Source organism: Oncorhynchus mykiss, chromosome 2, assembly GCF_013265735.2.
Source record: "Oncorhynchus mykiss isolate Arlee chromosome 2, USDA_OmykA_1.1, whole genome shotgun sequence".
NCBI lineage: Eukaryota > Metazoa > Chordata > Actinopteri > Salmoniformes > Salmonidae > Oncorhynchus > Oncorhynchus mykiss.
This window is the reverse complement of record NC_048566.1, coordinates 102,542,854-102,559,094: the sequence shown is the minus strand read 5'-3', so window position 1 is coordinate 102,559,094 and position 16,241 is coordinate 102,542,854. Positions and strand designations below refer to the sequence as shown.

General features: G+C 45.2%; 1 protein-coding gene across 2 annotated transcripts in view; it reads left to right on the top strand.

Moving 5' to 3' along the window:
- The window catches only part of hexa (hexosaminidase A (alpha polypeptide)), a 52,495-nt gene that overhangs the window by 1,892 nt on the left and 34,362 nt on the right, over positions 1–16,241 (top strand). The window contains exons 3-6 of one of the 2 annotated variants that reach the window (XM_036961273.1): positions 3,938–4,003; positions 4,093–4,139; positions 4,737–4,847; positions 6,824–6,925. In XM_036961273.1, coding sequence (XP_036817168.1) covers positions 3,938–4,003; positions 4,093–4,139; positions 4,737–4,847; positions 6,824–6,925 — 326 coding nt within the window. The remainder of the gene's footprint in view (positions 1–3,937; positions 4,004–4,092; positions 4,140–4,736; positions 4,848–6,823; positions 6,926–16,241) is intronic. The other variant, XM_036961277.1, reaches the window with a different exon arrangement.

Below are 16,241 nucleotides of genomic sequence, written 5' to 3'. Positions count from 1 at the left end.
CGCAGTCAAACGACCACCCCTCATGACTGTCAAACGCTTCCTAAAACACTTCTGCGAGCAGGCCTTTCTAATCGACCTGGCCCGGGTATCCTGGAAGGATATTGACCTCATCCCGTCAGTTGAGGATGCCAGGTCAATCTTTAAAAGTAACTTCCTCACCATCTTAGATAAGCATGCTCCGTTCAAAAAATGCAGAACTAAGAACAAATCAGCTGGTCTTGACAATCTGGACCCTCTATTTCTGAAACTATCCGCCGCCATTGTTGCAACCCCTATTACCAGCCTGTTCAACCTCTCTTTCATATCGTATGAGTAAAGCTGCCGCAGTCATCCCCATTTTCAAAGGGGGGGACACCCTGGACCCAAACTGTTACAGACCTATATCCATCCTGCCCTGCCTATCTAAGGTCTTCGAAAGCCTAGTCAACAAACAGATCACTGACCATCTCGAATCCCACCATACCTTCTCCGCTGTGCAATCTAGTTTCCAAGCCGGTCATGGGTGCACCTCAGCCACGCTCAAGGTACTAAAGGATATCATAACCGCCATTGGTAAAAGACAGTACTGTGCAGCCGTCTTCATCGACCTGGCCAAGGCTTTCGACTCTGTCAATCACCATATTCTTATCAGCAGACTCAGTAGCCTCGGTTTTTCTAATGACTGCCTTGCCTGGTTCACCAACTACTTTGCAGACAGAGTTCAGTGTGTCAAATCGGAGGGCACGAATTGCAAAAATCATTGAAGTTGGAGACTTTTATCTCCCTCACCAACTTTAAACATCTGCTATCTGAGCAGCTAACCGATCGCTGCAGCTGTACATAGTCCATCGGTAAATAGCCCACCCAATTTACCTACCTCATCCCCATACTGTTTTTATTTATTTACTTTTCTGCTCTTTTGCACACCAGTATCTCTACCTGTACATGACCATCTGATCATTTATCACTCCAGTGTTAATCTGCAAAATTGTAATTATTCGCCTACCTCCTCATGCCTTTTGCACACAATGTATATAGACTCTTTTTTTTCTACTGTGTTATTGACTTGTTTATTGTTTACTCCATGTGTAACTCTGTGTTGTCTGTTCACACTGCTTTGCTTTATCTTGGCCAGGTCGCAGTTGTAAATGAGAACCTGTTCTCAACTAGCCTACCTGGATAAATAAAGGTGAAATAAAAAATATGTAAAAAAATAAATGTTACACGTAACGATGGATTTGCAATTGTGCAAGTTCTCCCACTTAAAAAGACGAGAGAGGCCTGTAATTTTCATCATAGGTACACTTCAACTATGACAGACAAAATGAGAAAAAAAATCCAGAAAATCATATTGTAGGATTTTTAATGAATTTATTTGCAAATGATCGAATAATTCCCACTTTCCTTTCAATATTTTACCCAGATTTTTGCAGAGAAGTAACAGTCAAAAGTTTGGACACGTACTCATTCCAGGGGTTTTCTTTATTTTTACCTATATTTATCTATATTGCTGAAAAGTTTTGAAGACACAAACTATGAAATAACACATATGGACTAATGTAGTAACCAAAAAAGTGTTAAACAAATTAAAATATTTTTGAGATTCTTCAAAGTAGCCACCCTTTGCCTTGAGGACAGCTGTGCACACTCAACCAGGTAGGCCAGTTGAGAACAAGTTCTCATTTGCAACTGCGACCTGGCCAAGATAAAGCAAAGCAGTACGACAAAAACAACAACACAGAGTTACACATGGAGTAAACAATAAACAAGCCAATAACACAATAAACAAGTCAATGACACAGTAGAAAAAAGAAAGTCTATATACAGTGTGTGCAAAAGGCATGAGGAGGTAGGCAATACATAGGCCATTGGAGCAAATAATTACAATTTAGCAGATAGTTAGCATTAGCATTAGATAGCATTAGTTTTGATGTCCTCACTATTATTCTACAATGTAGAAATAGTAAAAATAAAGAAACTCATGAATGAGTAGGTGTTCAAAAACCTTTGACTGGTATTGTACCTTAAATTAATCTGCTGATGTTATTACTAATATATCCAACATGCTGTAAACTATTGTCTTAGCAATGAATTGTTTATAATTCTCATCATCCAACTATGACTCACTATTGTCATTGGTTGCATTCATTGCACTGTACATAACCTGGGTCAAGCATTCATTCACCCTGAAGAAGGCACAGCGATGGATAGTTTGTATACAGTGTCCGACTCTCCTTATTTATTTTCATAACCTACACTTTTACTGCCCTTAGTCAGCACCTACTGTTTTGGGGCGTGTGCGCCAGCTCATGCTTTTTATTAGTTAAAACCATCAGAAATACTATTTCAGACATCCTCCAATTGCTACATTTGCACACAAGCCAGGTGTTCCTCTTGCGTGCTCAACTAAAATATATAACAAAATATATAACAAACATTATGTAACCAAGTTAAAACAATTCACACAATTAAACAATGATGGTGCACAAATTAGCGGGAGACGGAGCGTATTCTGGAGAGAGACGTACCTATACCCCCACACCCCTTCCCTTCTTCTTGTGTCTCCATATGACGTTGAGAAATAGTGCATTGTGGGTAGTGTAGATGATATCCGGATATAAGTTAATAAATATGCACAAAAATAATGTTTGTAGTTAAAGGTAACCAGATTGCTATTACAACTAAGTTACTAACACACACTTACTGTGGTGAGTAAAAATTCATGCTTCTGAAGGATTCAAATTGATTATGGGGGTCTTCTGACGACCCCCTCCATTGATTATGGGGGTCTTCTGAAGACCCCCTCCATTGATTATGTTGTTGTTAATTTGCTTACATGCCATTGTACTTATGCTCACCGTATAGCTGAATATTGAGGCCTCTGTCTGTGTCTAGCTCTGCCAAAACGCGCAGCCCCGCGTCTGTGAGAAAAGGGACTGAGGGTGATAGAGAGACGGTGTCTGTTTTTCTCTGAAACAAGGGCAGACTTGCATGCCACTGAGACAGGTTCTCAGAAACCTTGTGTTAAGAATAACTTGTTCTTTGAGCTGCACATGCAGGGTTTGACATAGGAGATCGCACCGTAAGGTGTGACCTCGGGTATATAAGATCCAGTCTTTCTTTTGTTCGGGGCAGAACTCTGGAGAGACATCAGTTGTATGTCTGATGTTTGATCTTTGACTTCTGTCTACAGCTGTATTTTGATTAAGATAGTTCTGATTTATAAGTGCACATTTTGAGTATTCCTTATTTGTTCAGTAAATAACGGAGCCCAGAAAAGTGGAACCAACACGCCCTACCCTTTAAAACAGGGGTGGCAAACTCATTCCATGGAGGGCGGAGTGTTTGCGGGTTTTTGTTTTTTTAGAACCTAGACAACCAGGTGTGGTGAGTTCCTTACTAATTAGTGACCATAATTAATCAATCAAGTACAAGGGTGGAGCGAAAACCCACAGACACTCTGCCCTCTGTGGAATGAGTTTGACACGTTCTTTAAAATAAAATAAAATGTATCTTTGATAATTAGTGAATTGGAATGTCTGAACCTGAACGTCGTTAATCATCACATTGAAAACGGAAGAGAGGAAATTGATGAAGTTCACTCACCCACCCCTTGGCTCACCCACCCCTTGACTCACCCATCCCCTCACTCACCCCCTCACTCAAACTCCCTTTTTCACTGAAATGAATGTAGGAACTAAGTTCATTCACTCACCCCCTCACTCAAAGTCCCTCTCACTCACATTGTTCAGAAAGAGTACTGAAATATCCTACTTCAGTAGAAGTACTTCTACTTTAATTAGATTTTTTTCCAGTAGTAGTAAAAATGACTGACTTTGAAAAATACGAGTACTCTGAAAAGTTACTAAATTATAGTAACGTGAGTATTTGTAATTAGTTACTTTACACCTCTGAATACCCATAAGGCTGATTTGAATCTTTCTTTCTTGTGTTATAGACAAGCTGAGTGTGTGTTCGGGCCAGGCAGCACTGAGGGCTGAGACGGTATGGGGAGCACTCAGAGGTAGAAACACAAGTGTTTAGAAATCAGTGATCAATATGATCAATGATGTCCTTTGATGATGTAACCACATGTCCTCTGGTAAATAACAGGTTTGGAGTCATTCAGTCAGCTGGTCTACCAAGATGACTTTGGGGAGGTAAGTCATAACTGAACAGTCAACATTGTGTGTTTTATTTTATTTTACCTTTATTTAACTGGGCAAGTCGGTTAAGAACAAATTCTTATTTTCAATGACAGCCTAGGAACATTGGGCTAACTACCTTGTTCAGGGGCAGCACTACAGATTTTACCTTGTCAGCTCGGGGATTCGATCTTGCAACCTTTCGGTTACGTCCAACGCACTAACCACTAGGCTACCTGCCGCCCAGGTAGCCTACTGTGTGTGTACTTGTACTACTGAATACCAGAAGTCCTCACAAGTAGGGAAAACAACTCACTAGTGAGGACATTGTGGTCGTTCTTCACTTTTAAAAAGGTTATTAGGGTTGGAATTAGGTTTATAATTAGGGTTAAGGATTTTGGTGTTAAGGTTAGGGGTTATAGGATTTTCAATCTGAATCAATTTTTACTCACCAAAGTGTGTGTGTGTGTGTGTGTGTGTGTGTGTGTGTGTGTGTGTGTGTGTGTGTGTGTGAGAACTGAACAGTCAACATGCTGCCAACAATATGATTTGCAAAAATGGATCAAACTTGATCTGATAATTTCTGTTCTCTATCAATCTGATTTATTTCAGTATTTTGTGAATGAGACTAAGATAGAAGACTTTCCCCGCTTCCAGTTCCGAGGGATATTATTGGATACGTCACGTCATTACCTTCCTTTACACGCTATTCTGAAGACCCTGGTAAAGATATATATATTTACACATACAGTACCAGTCAAAAGTTTGGACACATCTACTCCTTCCAGGGTTTTTCTTTATTTTACTCCTTTCTTCATTGTAGAATAATAGTGAAGACATCAAACCTATGAAATAACACATATGGAATCATGTAGTAACCAAAAAAGTGTTAAACAAATCAAAATACATTTTAGATTCCTCAAAGTAGCCACCCTTTGCCTTAATGACAGCTTTGCACACTCTTAGCATTCTCTCAACCAGCTTCATGAGGTAGTGACATGGAATGCATTTCAATTGACAGGTGTGCCTTGTTAAAAGTTAATTTGTGAAATTTCTTTCCTTAATGAGTTTGAGCCAATCAGTTGTGTTGTGACAAGGTAGAGTTGCTCTAGTCGGCTGGCCCTCGCTACATATTCATCGCCAGACCCACGCCATTTGCACACACTGTATATAGACTTTTTTTTGTATATTGTGTTATTGACTGTATGTTTGTTTATTCCATGTGTAACTCTGTTGTTGTTTGTGTCACACTGCTTTGCTTTATCTTGGCCAGGTCGCAGTTGTAAATGAGAACCTGTTCTCAACTAGCTTACCTAGTAAAATAAAATAAAAAAACAGCCCTATTTGGTAAGAGGCCAAGTCCATATTATGGCATGAACAGCTCAAATAAGCAAAGAGAAACGACAGTCCATCATTACTTTCAGACATGAAGTCAGTCATTACAGAACATTTCAAGAACTTTGAAAGTTTCTTTAAGTGCAGTCGCAAAAATCATCAAGCGCTATGATGAAACTGGCTCTCACGAGGACCGCCAAGCAATGGAAGACTCAGAGTTACCTCTGCCGCAGAGGATGAGTTCATTAGAGTTACCAGCCTCAGAAATTGCAGCCCAAATAAATGCTTCACAGAGTTAAAGTAACAGACACATCTTAACATCAACTGTTCAGAGGAGACTGTGTGAATCAGGCCTTCATGGTCAAATTGCTGCAAAGAAACCACTACTAAAGGACACCAATAAGAAGAAGACTTGCTTGGGCCAAGAAACACGAGTAATGGACATTAGACTGGTGGAATTCTGTCCTTTTGGTCTGATGAGATTTTTGGTTCCAACTGCCTTGTCTTTGTGAAACGAAGAGTAGCCGCATGTGTGGTTCCCACCGTGAAGCATGGAGGAGGAGGTGTGATGATGCTTTGCTGGTGACACTGTCTGTGATTTATTTATAATTCAAGACACACTTAATGAGCATGGATACCACATCATTCTGCAGCGATACACCATCCCATCTGGTTTGCGATTAGTGGAACTATAATCTGTTTTTCAACAGGACAATGACCCAACACACTTCCAGGCTGTGTAATGGCTATTTGACCAAGAAGGAGAGTGATGGAGTGCTGCATCAGATGACCTGGCCTCCACAATCACCTGACCTCAACCCAATTGAGATGGTTTGGGATGAGTTGGACCGCAGAGTGAAGGAAAAGCAGCCAACAAGTGCTCAGCATATGTGAGAACTCCTTCCAAACTGTTGGAAAAGCATTCCAGGTGAAGCTGGTTGAGAGAATACCAAGAGCGTTGAAAGCTCTCATCAAGGAAAAGGGTGGCTACTTTGAAGAATCTAAAATCTAAAATTTATTTTGATTTGTTTAACACTTTTTTTGGTTACTACATGATTCCATATGTGTTGTTATTTTATAGTTTTGACGTCTTCAATATTATTCTACAATGTATAAAATAGTACAAATAAAGAAAAACCCTTGAATGAGTCGGTGTGCCCAAACTTTTGACTGGTTCTGTATATACATTTGAGTTATAACATTGATGTCCAGTTTCTCAGCTCACGTTACGCGTTCTAGACTACAAAGCACTTTGAATGGTGAATTTTCATTGAATGATTTTTAGTCCTGGACTAGGCTTAATCTGACTCGGACAGGGTATATATAAATGATACTCACTTCAGATCCTTTTCCTTGTTTACTAGGATGCGATGTCCTACAACAAGTTCAATGTGTTCCACTGGCACATCGTGGACGACCCCTCCTTCCCCTACCAGAGTAGCACCTTCCCTGACCTCAGCAGCAAGGTGAGAGGAGAGAACCTGTAATGGAGCTGAACATTTATAATGCCTTATGATGCTATTATAAAACATAAAGGCTTATGACATGTTAAACCAGCAAGGTGAGAGGACTGGAACTGGAGCTCTCTGGCCTGGGATATGGTAAAGCATTAATAATGCATTATGATGTTATAATACAATATAAAGGCACATTATAAACATGCTTATAACCAGTAATAAAGCTGTATAACTGCAGGACTTAAGTCAAGTGTTGAAGGAATATGTAGAGTGTTAAGCTGTCAGGTTCTCTTTTTAAATGTGTTTCATTTCACTTGGAAAGTGGAAGAATCATAATGAGTTGGGTAACATAGATAATTAAGATGTCCTATCTGCATTATATGCTGATGTCAGATACTTATTAGAATGTATATCCCTTTGGACTCTGGTGTTGGCAGTTGCACTTCTTCCCTCAGCGGGGGCTCAGTCACCTGGGGCCCAGAGAGGGGAGAGGTCAGGCTTGTCTTTCACATGTTCCTGGTGCTATGCAGAATATCATTCTTAAACCACGCAGGAGGGTGTGATTAATGGGGAACCAATTACTGGATTCCACAATGTCTGTGCGCCAGTCACTCCCTCCTTTAGCCTTGGGGGAGATAAGGTCTGAGACTAGATGTGTGGGGTAGTGTCTGGAGTTGACAATTGATTTATGCCATTGGTCGAGTTGGTGTTTTTGTGCTATGAAGTACCAGGAACAAGATTAGTACCTCTAGCAACCTTTCGCTTTCTGGCCCTTGGCTCTAACCACTAGGCTACCTGCCTCCACTGTAGTTTCCCCTTCCACTTGAGGAAACTGGATAGACACAGGTGGTTCTGATAATGAGTTGCTGAAAAGATGTTCTGCAGCTGAACTGTTAACTGTAAGCCTGGTCCCAATTCTGTTTCACAATTCTATAAGGATTTGGCAGGCGAACAGAAACAGATCGGTTTTGTTCAGCTGATGTTGTGATTGGCTCTTTGTCCCAGGGTGCTTTACCTTACCTGCGTGTGCCTCTCAATGTCTGTGTGTGTAACGTTTGGAGTCAGGAAGCCGGTGCAGAAGGTGAGTTTAATAGACCTGAAACAAGGCAACAAAACAGGAGACGCGTACTGAACGTGAACAAAACCAATACTGCCTGATGACTGAGGCTACTGAGGGATAAATAAAGGGAAGGTAATCAAGGTGATGATGAAGTCCAGGCGTGCGTAATGATTGGGAGCAGAGGTGTGACCGACCGGCTCAAAACGGTCTTATTTAGCAACATTTCAAATTGTGTTTTTTTTTATACCTTGGATAAAACTAGAGACTCAGAGCTACAATGGTATATCATACACTGCATTTTTGAGGACCAATGGGAAAGTAGTTCTGCTTTGAAAGTTGATAAACGTGTAAACTCACCTTTGAGAAAATGTCCCTTGAATATTTTTGTAAACCTCCTTTGTCTACACCCATTCAGCATTGTTCACAACCTCTTAAACCAGCCCCACCCATCTCTTTAAGGATCCACATGTGAGGTCATGTGCTAAACAGTGAGTAGTGTTGTAAAGATGAAGACTAAAAGTGGTAGTAGCCTACAATAAGGAAACATTCCAGGTAAACTGAGTGTCCAGATATAAATATGTTATAAATATTAGATGACTCTTAACCAGACACACTTGTCTAAACTGATGGGTCACGTGAAAGAAATGCTGTAACCCCCAGCTACAGAAGGTGTAAGTGGTACAGCCAAATGGCTACCTGCATAGTAGCAATATAAAGAAAATGATATACAGTATGTACAATATCAGTGATAGATGAGGTAGTTAGGTTCTTATTTTTCATGGTAAATAACCACTAGAGAAGCTTTAACCAAGTTTAATTCTGCCCAAAGGTTCTGTAATTCAGACAACATTTGTCTCATCCAGATATTTATGTCCCACTTAAGACACTTCTCCTTCTCTCCAATCCTTCTTATGATTTAACAGGAAAAGAGTAACAAGATGCCAAACCCTTATTACTCCCTTCAGGTGACCTGTCCTCACCTCCTGACCTCAACCCCTCCTTCACCTAATCCACAGATGTCCATCTGTCTCCCCTGTATCAACACGGTGCTCTGCTCCCGTCCCCCCAACACATTCCACAGCTATCTGTCCTCCCACAGAGACATAAAACCCAGTCTCTTTCATTTCCTATCATTCATTTACTATCTCCATGTTCAAAGTTTAGCCAATTCCAACAATACAATCAGGGTTAAAGTGGCTGAGCAGCAGGATAAATAAATAGATAGATAGTAACAGCAACGCTGTGTGTTAGCAGAGAGTCATTTGAATAGAGGCACTGCAGATAGTGCTGATGACTGGTCCGTCCGAACCAATCATGAACAAGGGAATCTATATTCGGAGAGTCTGTTTCTGTCCTGCCCTTGACTTTGGTGCAGGGCTTGTGATGTCCATAGCCTCTTCGTCGCAAAACTCCCTGATCTTCTCAAAAAGATATGTTTGTCAAGTTGTGTCCAGTCCAGGTGGTGCCTGTACAGGTAGACCATCTATGGGAGGAAGGATGTCAGCGTTGTGCAGCAGCTGAAACCTGGTCCCTACTGAGTCTGAACGCTCCCTGGTGACAACAACACTAGGCTCCAGAGCATCGAAGCTGTAAAACAGGAAATAACAAAATAATTGAGAAGATATTACAACCTTGCATAACAAGGATACGAAGAATGACCTCATACAATGCAAGGAAAATTATATTCACCTGAAGTGCTGGTCCTGCTTCATCAGGTGTTGTTGCCAGCCATAGCTTTCCACCAGCACCGTACCATCCTCCAGTCCAACCAGCTGAGGGATGTTGATCCCTGTCACAGTGCTGTCCTTCACAACACCTGCAATCTCAGACACAGTGTTCACTCTGGTCTTTTTGAAGCTCTGCTCGATGAGGCCGAAGCACCAGTAGGGGGCAAACTTGGTGTGGCCTGTGATCAGGAAGTGAAGGTCCAGACTGTGGTGGAGCTTGTGCATGGTCCACCAGGTACAGTACCAGAGCACAAACGTGTTCTGGGTTTGGCCACTGCAGTTGTGAGGAGTTAAAAAGTCGATGGGACCAGGCTACATAGGGTCAGAAGGATAGTAGATGGGACCTGGCTACATAGGGTCAGAAGGATAGTAGATGGGACCTGGCTACATAGGGTCAGAAGGATAGTAGATGGACCTGGCTACATAGGGTCAGAAGGATTGTAGATGGACCTGCCTACATAGGGTCAGAAGGATAGTAGATGGACCTGCCTACATAGGGTCAGAAGGATAGTAGATGGACCTGCCTACATAGGGTCAGAAGGATAGTAGATGGGCCTGGCTACATAGGGTCAGAAGGATAGTAGATGGACCTGGCTACATAGGGTCAGAAGGATAGTAGATGGACCTGGCTACATAGGGTCAGAAGGATAGTAGATGGGACCTGGCCTCATAGGGTCAGAAGGATAGTAGATGGACCTGCCTACATAGGGTCAGGAGGATAGTAGATGGACCTGGCTACATAGGGTCTGGAGGATAGTAGATGGGACCTGGCTACATAGGGTCAAAAGGATAGTAGATGGGAGCTGGCTACATAGGGTCAGAAGGATAGTAGATGGGAGCTGGCTACATCGGGTCAGGAGGATAGTAGATGGACCTGCCTACATCGGGTCAGGAGGATAGTAGATGGACTTGGCTACATAGGGTCAGAAGGATAGTAGATGGGAGCTGGCTACATAGGGTCAGGAGGATAGTAGATGGGACCTGGCTACATAGGGTCAGGAGGATAGTAGATGGACCTGCCTACATCGGGTCAGGAGGATAGTAGATGGACCTGCCTACATCGGGTCAGGAGGATAGTAGATGGACCTGGCTACATCGGGTCAGGAGGATAGTAGATGGACCTGCCTACATCGGGTCAGGAGGATAGTAGATGGACCTGCCTACATCGGGTCAGGAGGATAGTAGATGGACCTGCCTACATAGGGTCAGAAGGATAGTAGATGGGACCTGGCTACATCGGGTCAGGAGGATAGTAGATGGACCTGGTTACATAGGGTCAGGAGGATAGTAGATGGACCTGCCTACATAGGGTCAGGAGGATAGTAGATGGACCTGGTTACATAGGGTCAGGAGGATAGTAGATGGACCTGCCTACATAGGGTCAGGAGGATAGTAGATGGGACCTGGCTACATAGGGTCAGAAGGATAGTAGATGGGACCTGGCTACATAGGGTCAGGAGGATAGTAGATGGGACCTGGCTACATCGGGTCAGGAGGATAGTAGATGGACCTGGCTACATAGGGTCAGAAGGATTGTAGATGGACCTGCCTACATCGAGTTAGGAGGATAGTAGATGGACCTGCCTACATCGGGTCAGGAGGATAGTAGATGGACCTGCCTACATCGGGTCAGGAGGATAGTAGATGGACCTGCCTACATCGGGTCAGGAGGATAGTAGATGGACCTGCCTACATCGGGTCAGGAGGATAGTAGATGGACCTGCCTACATCGGGTCAGGAGGATAGTAGATGGACCTGGTTCAGGAGGATAGTAGATGGACCTGCCTACATAGGGTCAGAAGGATAGTAGATGGACCTGCCTACATAGGGTCAGAAGGATAGTAGATGGGCCTGGCTACATAGGGTCAGAAGGATAGTAGATGGACCTGGCTACATAGGGTCAGGAGGATAGTAGATGGACCTGGCTACATAGGGTCAGAAGGATAGTAGATGGACCTGCCTACATCGGGTCAGGAGGATAGTAGATGGACCTGGCTACATAGGGTCAGGAGGATAGTAGATGGACCTGGCTACATAGGGTCAGGAGGATAGTAGATGGACCTGGCTACATCGGGTCAGGAGGATAGTAGATGGACCTGCCTACATCGGGTCAGGAGGATAGTAGATGGACCTGCCTACATCGGGTCAGGAGGATAGTAGATGGACCTGCCTACATAGGGTCAGAAGGATAGTAGATGGACCTGCCTACATCGGGTCAGGAGGATAGTAGATGGACCTGGCTACATCGGGTCAGGATGATAGTAGATGGACCTGCCTACATAGGGTCAGAAGGATAGTAGATGTGACCTGGCTACATAGGGTCAAAAGGATAGTAGATGGGAGCTGGCTACATCGGGTCAGGAGGATAGTAGATGGACCTGCCTACATCGGGTCAGGAGGATAGTAGATGGACCTGCCTACATCGGGTCAGGAGGATAGTTGATGGACCTGGCTACATCGGGTCAGGAGGATAGTAGATGGACCTGCCTACATCGGGTCAGGAGGATAGTAGATGGACCTGGCTACATAGGGTCAGGAGGATAGTAGATGGACCTGCCTACATCGGGTCAGGAGGATAGTAGATGGACCTGGCTACATAGGCTCAGAAGGATAGTAGATGGACCTGGCTACATAGGCTCAGAAGGATAGTAGATGGGCCTGGCTACATAGGGTCAGGAGGATAGTAGATGGACCTGCCTACATCGGGTCAGGAGGATAGTAGATGGACCTGGCTACATAGGCTCAGAAGGATAATAGATGGACCTGGCTACATAGGCTCAGAAGGATAGTAGATGGACCTGGCTACATAGGCTCAGAAGGATAGTAGATGGGCCTGGCTACATAGGGTCAGGAGGATAGTAGATGGACCTGCCTACATCGGGTCAGGAGGATAGTAGATGGACCTGGCTACATAGGCTCAGAAGGATAGTAGATGGACCTGCCTACATAGGGTCAGGAGGATAGTAGATGGACCTGCCTACATCGGGTCAGGAGGATAGTAGATGGACCTGCCTACATAGGGTCAGAAGGATAGTAGATGGACCTGGCTACATAGGGTCAGAAGGATTGTAGATGGACCTGCCTACATCGAGTCAGGAGGATAGTAGATGGACCTGCCTACATCGGGTCAGGAGGATAGTAGATGGACCTGCCTACATCGGGTCAGGAGGATAGTAGATGGACCTGCCTACATCGGGTCAGGAGGATAGTAGATGGACCTGGCTACATATGGTCAGAAGGATAGTAGATGGACCTGCCTACATCGGGTCAGGAGGATAGTAGATGGACCTGCCTACATCGGGTCAGGAGGATAGTAGATGGACCTGGGTCAGGAGGATAGTAGATGGACCTGCCTACATAGGGTCAGAAGGATAGTAGATGGGCCTGGCTACATAGGGTCAGAAGGATAGTAGATGGACCTGGCTACATAGGGTCAGAAGGATAGTAGATGGACCTGGCTACATAGGGTCAGAAGGATAGTAGATGGGACCTGGCCTCATAGGGTCAGAAGGATAGTAGATGGACCTGCCTACATAGGGTCAGGAGGATAGTAGATGGACCTGGCTACATAGGGTCTGGATGATAGTAGATGGGACCTGGCTACATAGGGTCAAAAGGATAGTAGATGGGAGCTGGCTACATCGGGTCAGGAGGATAGTAGATGGACCTGGCTACATCGGGTCAGGATGATAGTAGATGGACCTGCCTACATAGGGTCAGAAGGATAGTAGATGGGAGCTGGCTACATCGGGTCAGGAGGATAGTAGATGGACCTGCCTACATCGGGTCAGGAGGATAGTAGATGGACCTGGCTACATAGGGTCAGAAGGATAGTAGATGGGAGCTGGCTACATAGGGTCAGGAGGATAGTAGATGGGACCTGGCTACATAGGGTCAGGAGGATAGTAGATGGACCTGCCTACATCGGGTCAGGAGGATAGTAGATGGACCTGCCTACATCGGGTCAGGAGGATAGTAGATGGACCTGGCTACATCGGGTCAGGAGGATAGTAGATGGACCTGCCTACATCGGGTCAGGAGGATAGTAGATGGACCTGCCTACATAGGGTCAGAAGGATAGTAGATGGACCTGCCTACATCGGGTCAGGAGGATAGTAGATGGACTTGCCTACATCGGGTCAGGAGGATAGTAGATGGACCTGGCTACATCGGGTCAGGATGATAGTAGATGGACCTGCCTACATAGGGTCAGAAGGATAGTAGATGGGACCTGGCTACATCGGGTCAGGAGGATAGTAGATGGACCTGGCTACATAGGGTCAGGAGGATAGTAGATGGACCTGGCTACATCGGGTCAGGATGATAGTAGATGGACCTGCCTACATAGGGTCAGAAGGATAGTAGATGGGACCTGGCTACATAGGGTCAAAAGGATAGTAGATGGGAGCTGGCTACATCGGGTCAGGAGGATAGTAGATGGACCTGCCTACATCGGGTCAGGAGGATAGTAGATGGACCTGGCTACATAGGGTCAGAAGGATAGTAGATGGGAGCTGGCTACATAGGGTCAGGAGGATAGTAGATGGGACCTGGCTACATAGGGTCAGGAGGATAGTAGATGGACCTGCCTACATCGGGTCAGGAGGATAGTAGATGGACCTGCCTACATCGGGTCAGGAGGATAGTAGATGGACCTGGCTACATCGGGTCAGGAGGATAGTAGATGGACCTGCCTACATCGGGTCAGGAGGATAGTAGATGGACCTGCCTACATAGGGTCAGAAGGATAGTAGATGGACCTGCCTACATCGGGTCAGGAGGATAGTAGATGGACTTGCCTACATCGGGTCAGGAGGATAGTAGATGGACCTGGCTACATCGGGTCAGGATGATAGTAGATGGACCTGCCTACATAGGGTCAGAAGGATAGTAGATGGGACCTGGCTACATCGGGTCAGGAGGATAGTAGATGGACCTGGCTACATAGGGTCAGAAGGATAGTAGATGGACCTGGCTACATCGGGTCAGGAGGATAGTAGATGGACCTGGCTACATCGGGTCAGGAGGATAGTAGATGGACCTGCCTACATCGGGTCAGGAGGATAGTAGATGGACCTGCCTACATCGGGTCAGGAGGATAGTAGATGGACCTGCCTACATAGGGTCAGAAGGATAGTAGATGGGACCTGGCTACATCGGGTCAGGAGGATAGTAGATGGACCTGGTTACATAGGGTCAGGAGGATAGTAGATGGACCTGCCTACATAGGGTCAGGAGGATAGTAGATGGACCTGGTTACATAGGGTCAGGAGGATAGTAGATGGACCTGCCTACATAGGGTCAGGAGGATAGTAGATGGGACCTGGCTACATAGGGTCAGAAGGATAGTAGATGGGACCTGGCTACATAGGGTCAGGAGGATAGTAGATGGGACCTGGCTACATCGGGTCAGGAGGATAGTAGATGGACCTGGCTACATAGGGTCAGAAGGATTGTAGATGGACCTGCCTACATCGAGTTAGGAGGATAGTAGATGGACCTGCCTACATCGGGTCAGGAGGATAGTAGATGGACCTGCCTACATCGGGTCAGGAGGATAGTAGATGGACCTGCCTACATCGGGTCAGGAGGATAGTAGATGGACCTGCCTACATCGGGTCAGGAGGATAGTAGATGGACCTGCCTACATCGGGTCAGGAGGATAGTAGATGGACCTGGTTCAGGAGGATAGTAGATGGACCTGCCTACATAGGGTCAGAAGGATAGTAGATGGACCTGCCTACATAGGGTCAGAAGGATAGTAGATGGGCCTGGCTACATAGGGTCAGAAGGATAGTAGATGGACCTGGCTACATAGGGTCAGGAGGATAGTAGATGGACCTGGCTACATAGGGTCAGAAGGATAGTAGATGGACCTGCCTACATCGGGTCAGGAGGATAGTAGATGGACCTGGCTACATAGGGTCAGGAGGATAGTAGATGGACCTGGCTACATAGGGTCAGGAGGATAGTAGATGGACCTGGCTACATCGGGTCAGGAGGATAGTAGATGGACCTGCCTACATCGGGTCAGGAGGATAGTAGATGGACCTGCCTACATCGGGTCAGGAGGATAGTAGATGGACCTGCCTACATAGGGTCAGAAGGATAGTAGATGGACCTGCCTACATCGGGTCAGGAGGATAGTAGATGGACCTGGCTACATCGGGTCAGGATGATAGTAGATGGACCTGCCTACATAGGGTCAGAAGGATAGTAGATGTGACCTGGCTACATAGGGTCAAAAGGATAGTAGATGGGAGCTGGCTACATCGGGTCAGGAGGATAGTAGATGGACCTGCCTACATCGGGTCAGGAGGATAGTAGATGGACCTGCCTACATCGGGTCAGGAGGATAGTTGATGGACCTGGCTACATCGGGTCAGGAGGATAGTAGATGGACCTGCCTACATCGGGTCAGGAGGATAGTAGATGGACCTGGCTACATAGGGTCAGGAGGATAGTAGATGGACCTGCCTACATCGGGTCAGGAGGATAGTAGATGGACCTGGCTACATAGGCTCAGAAGGATAGTAGA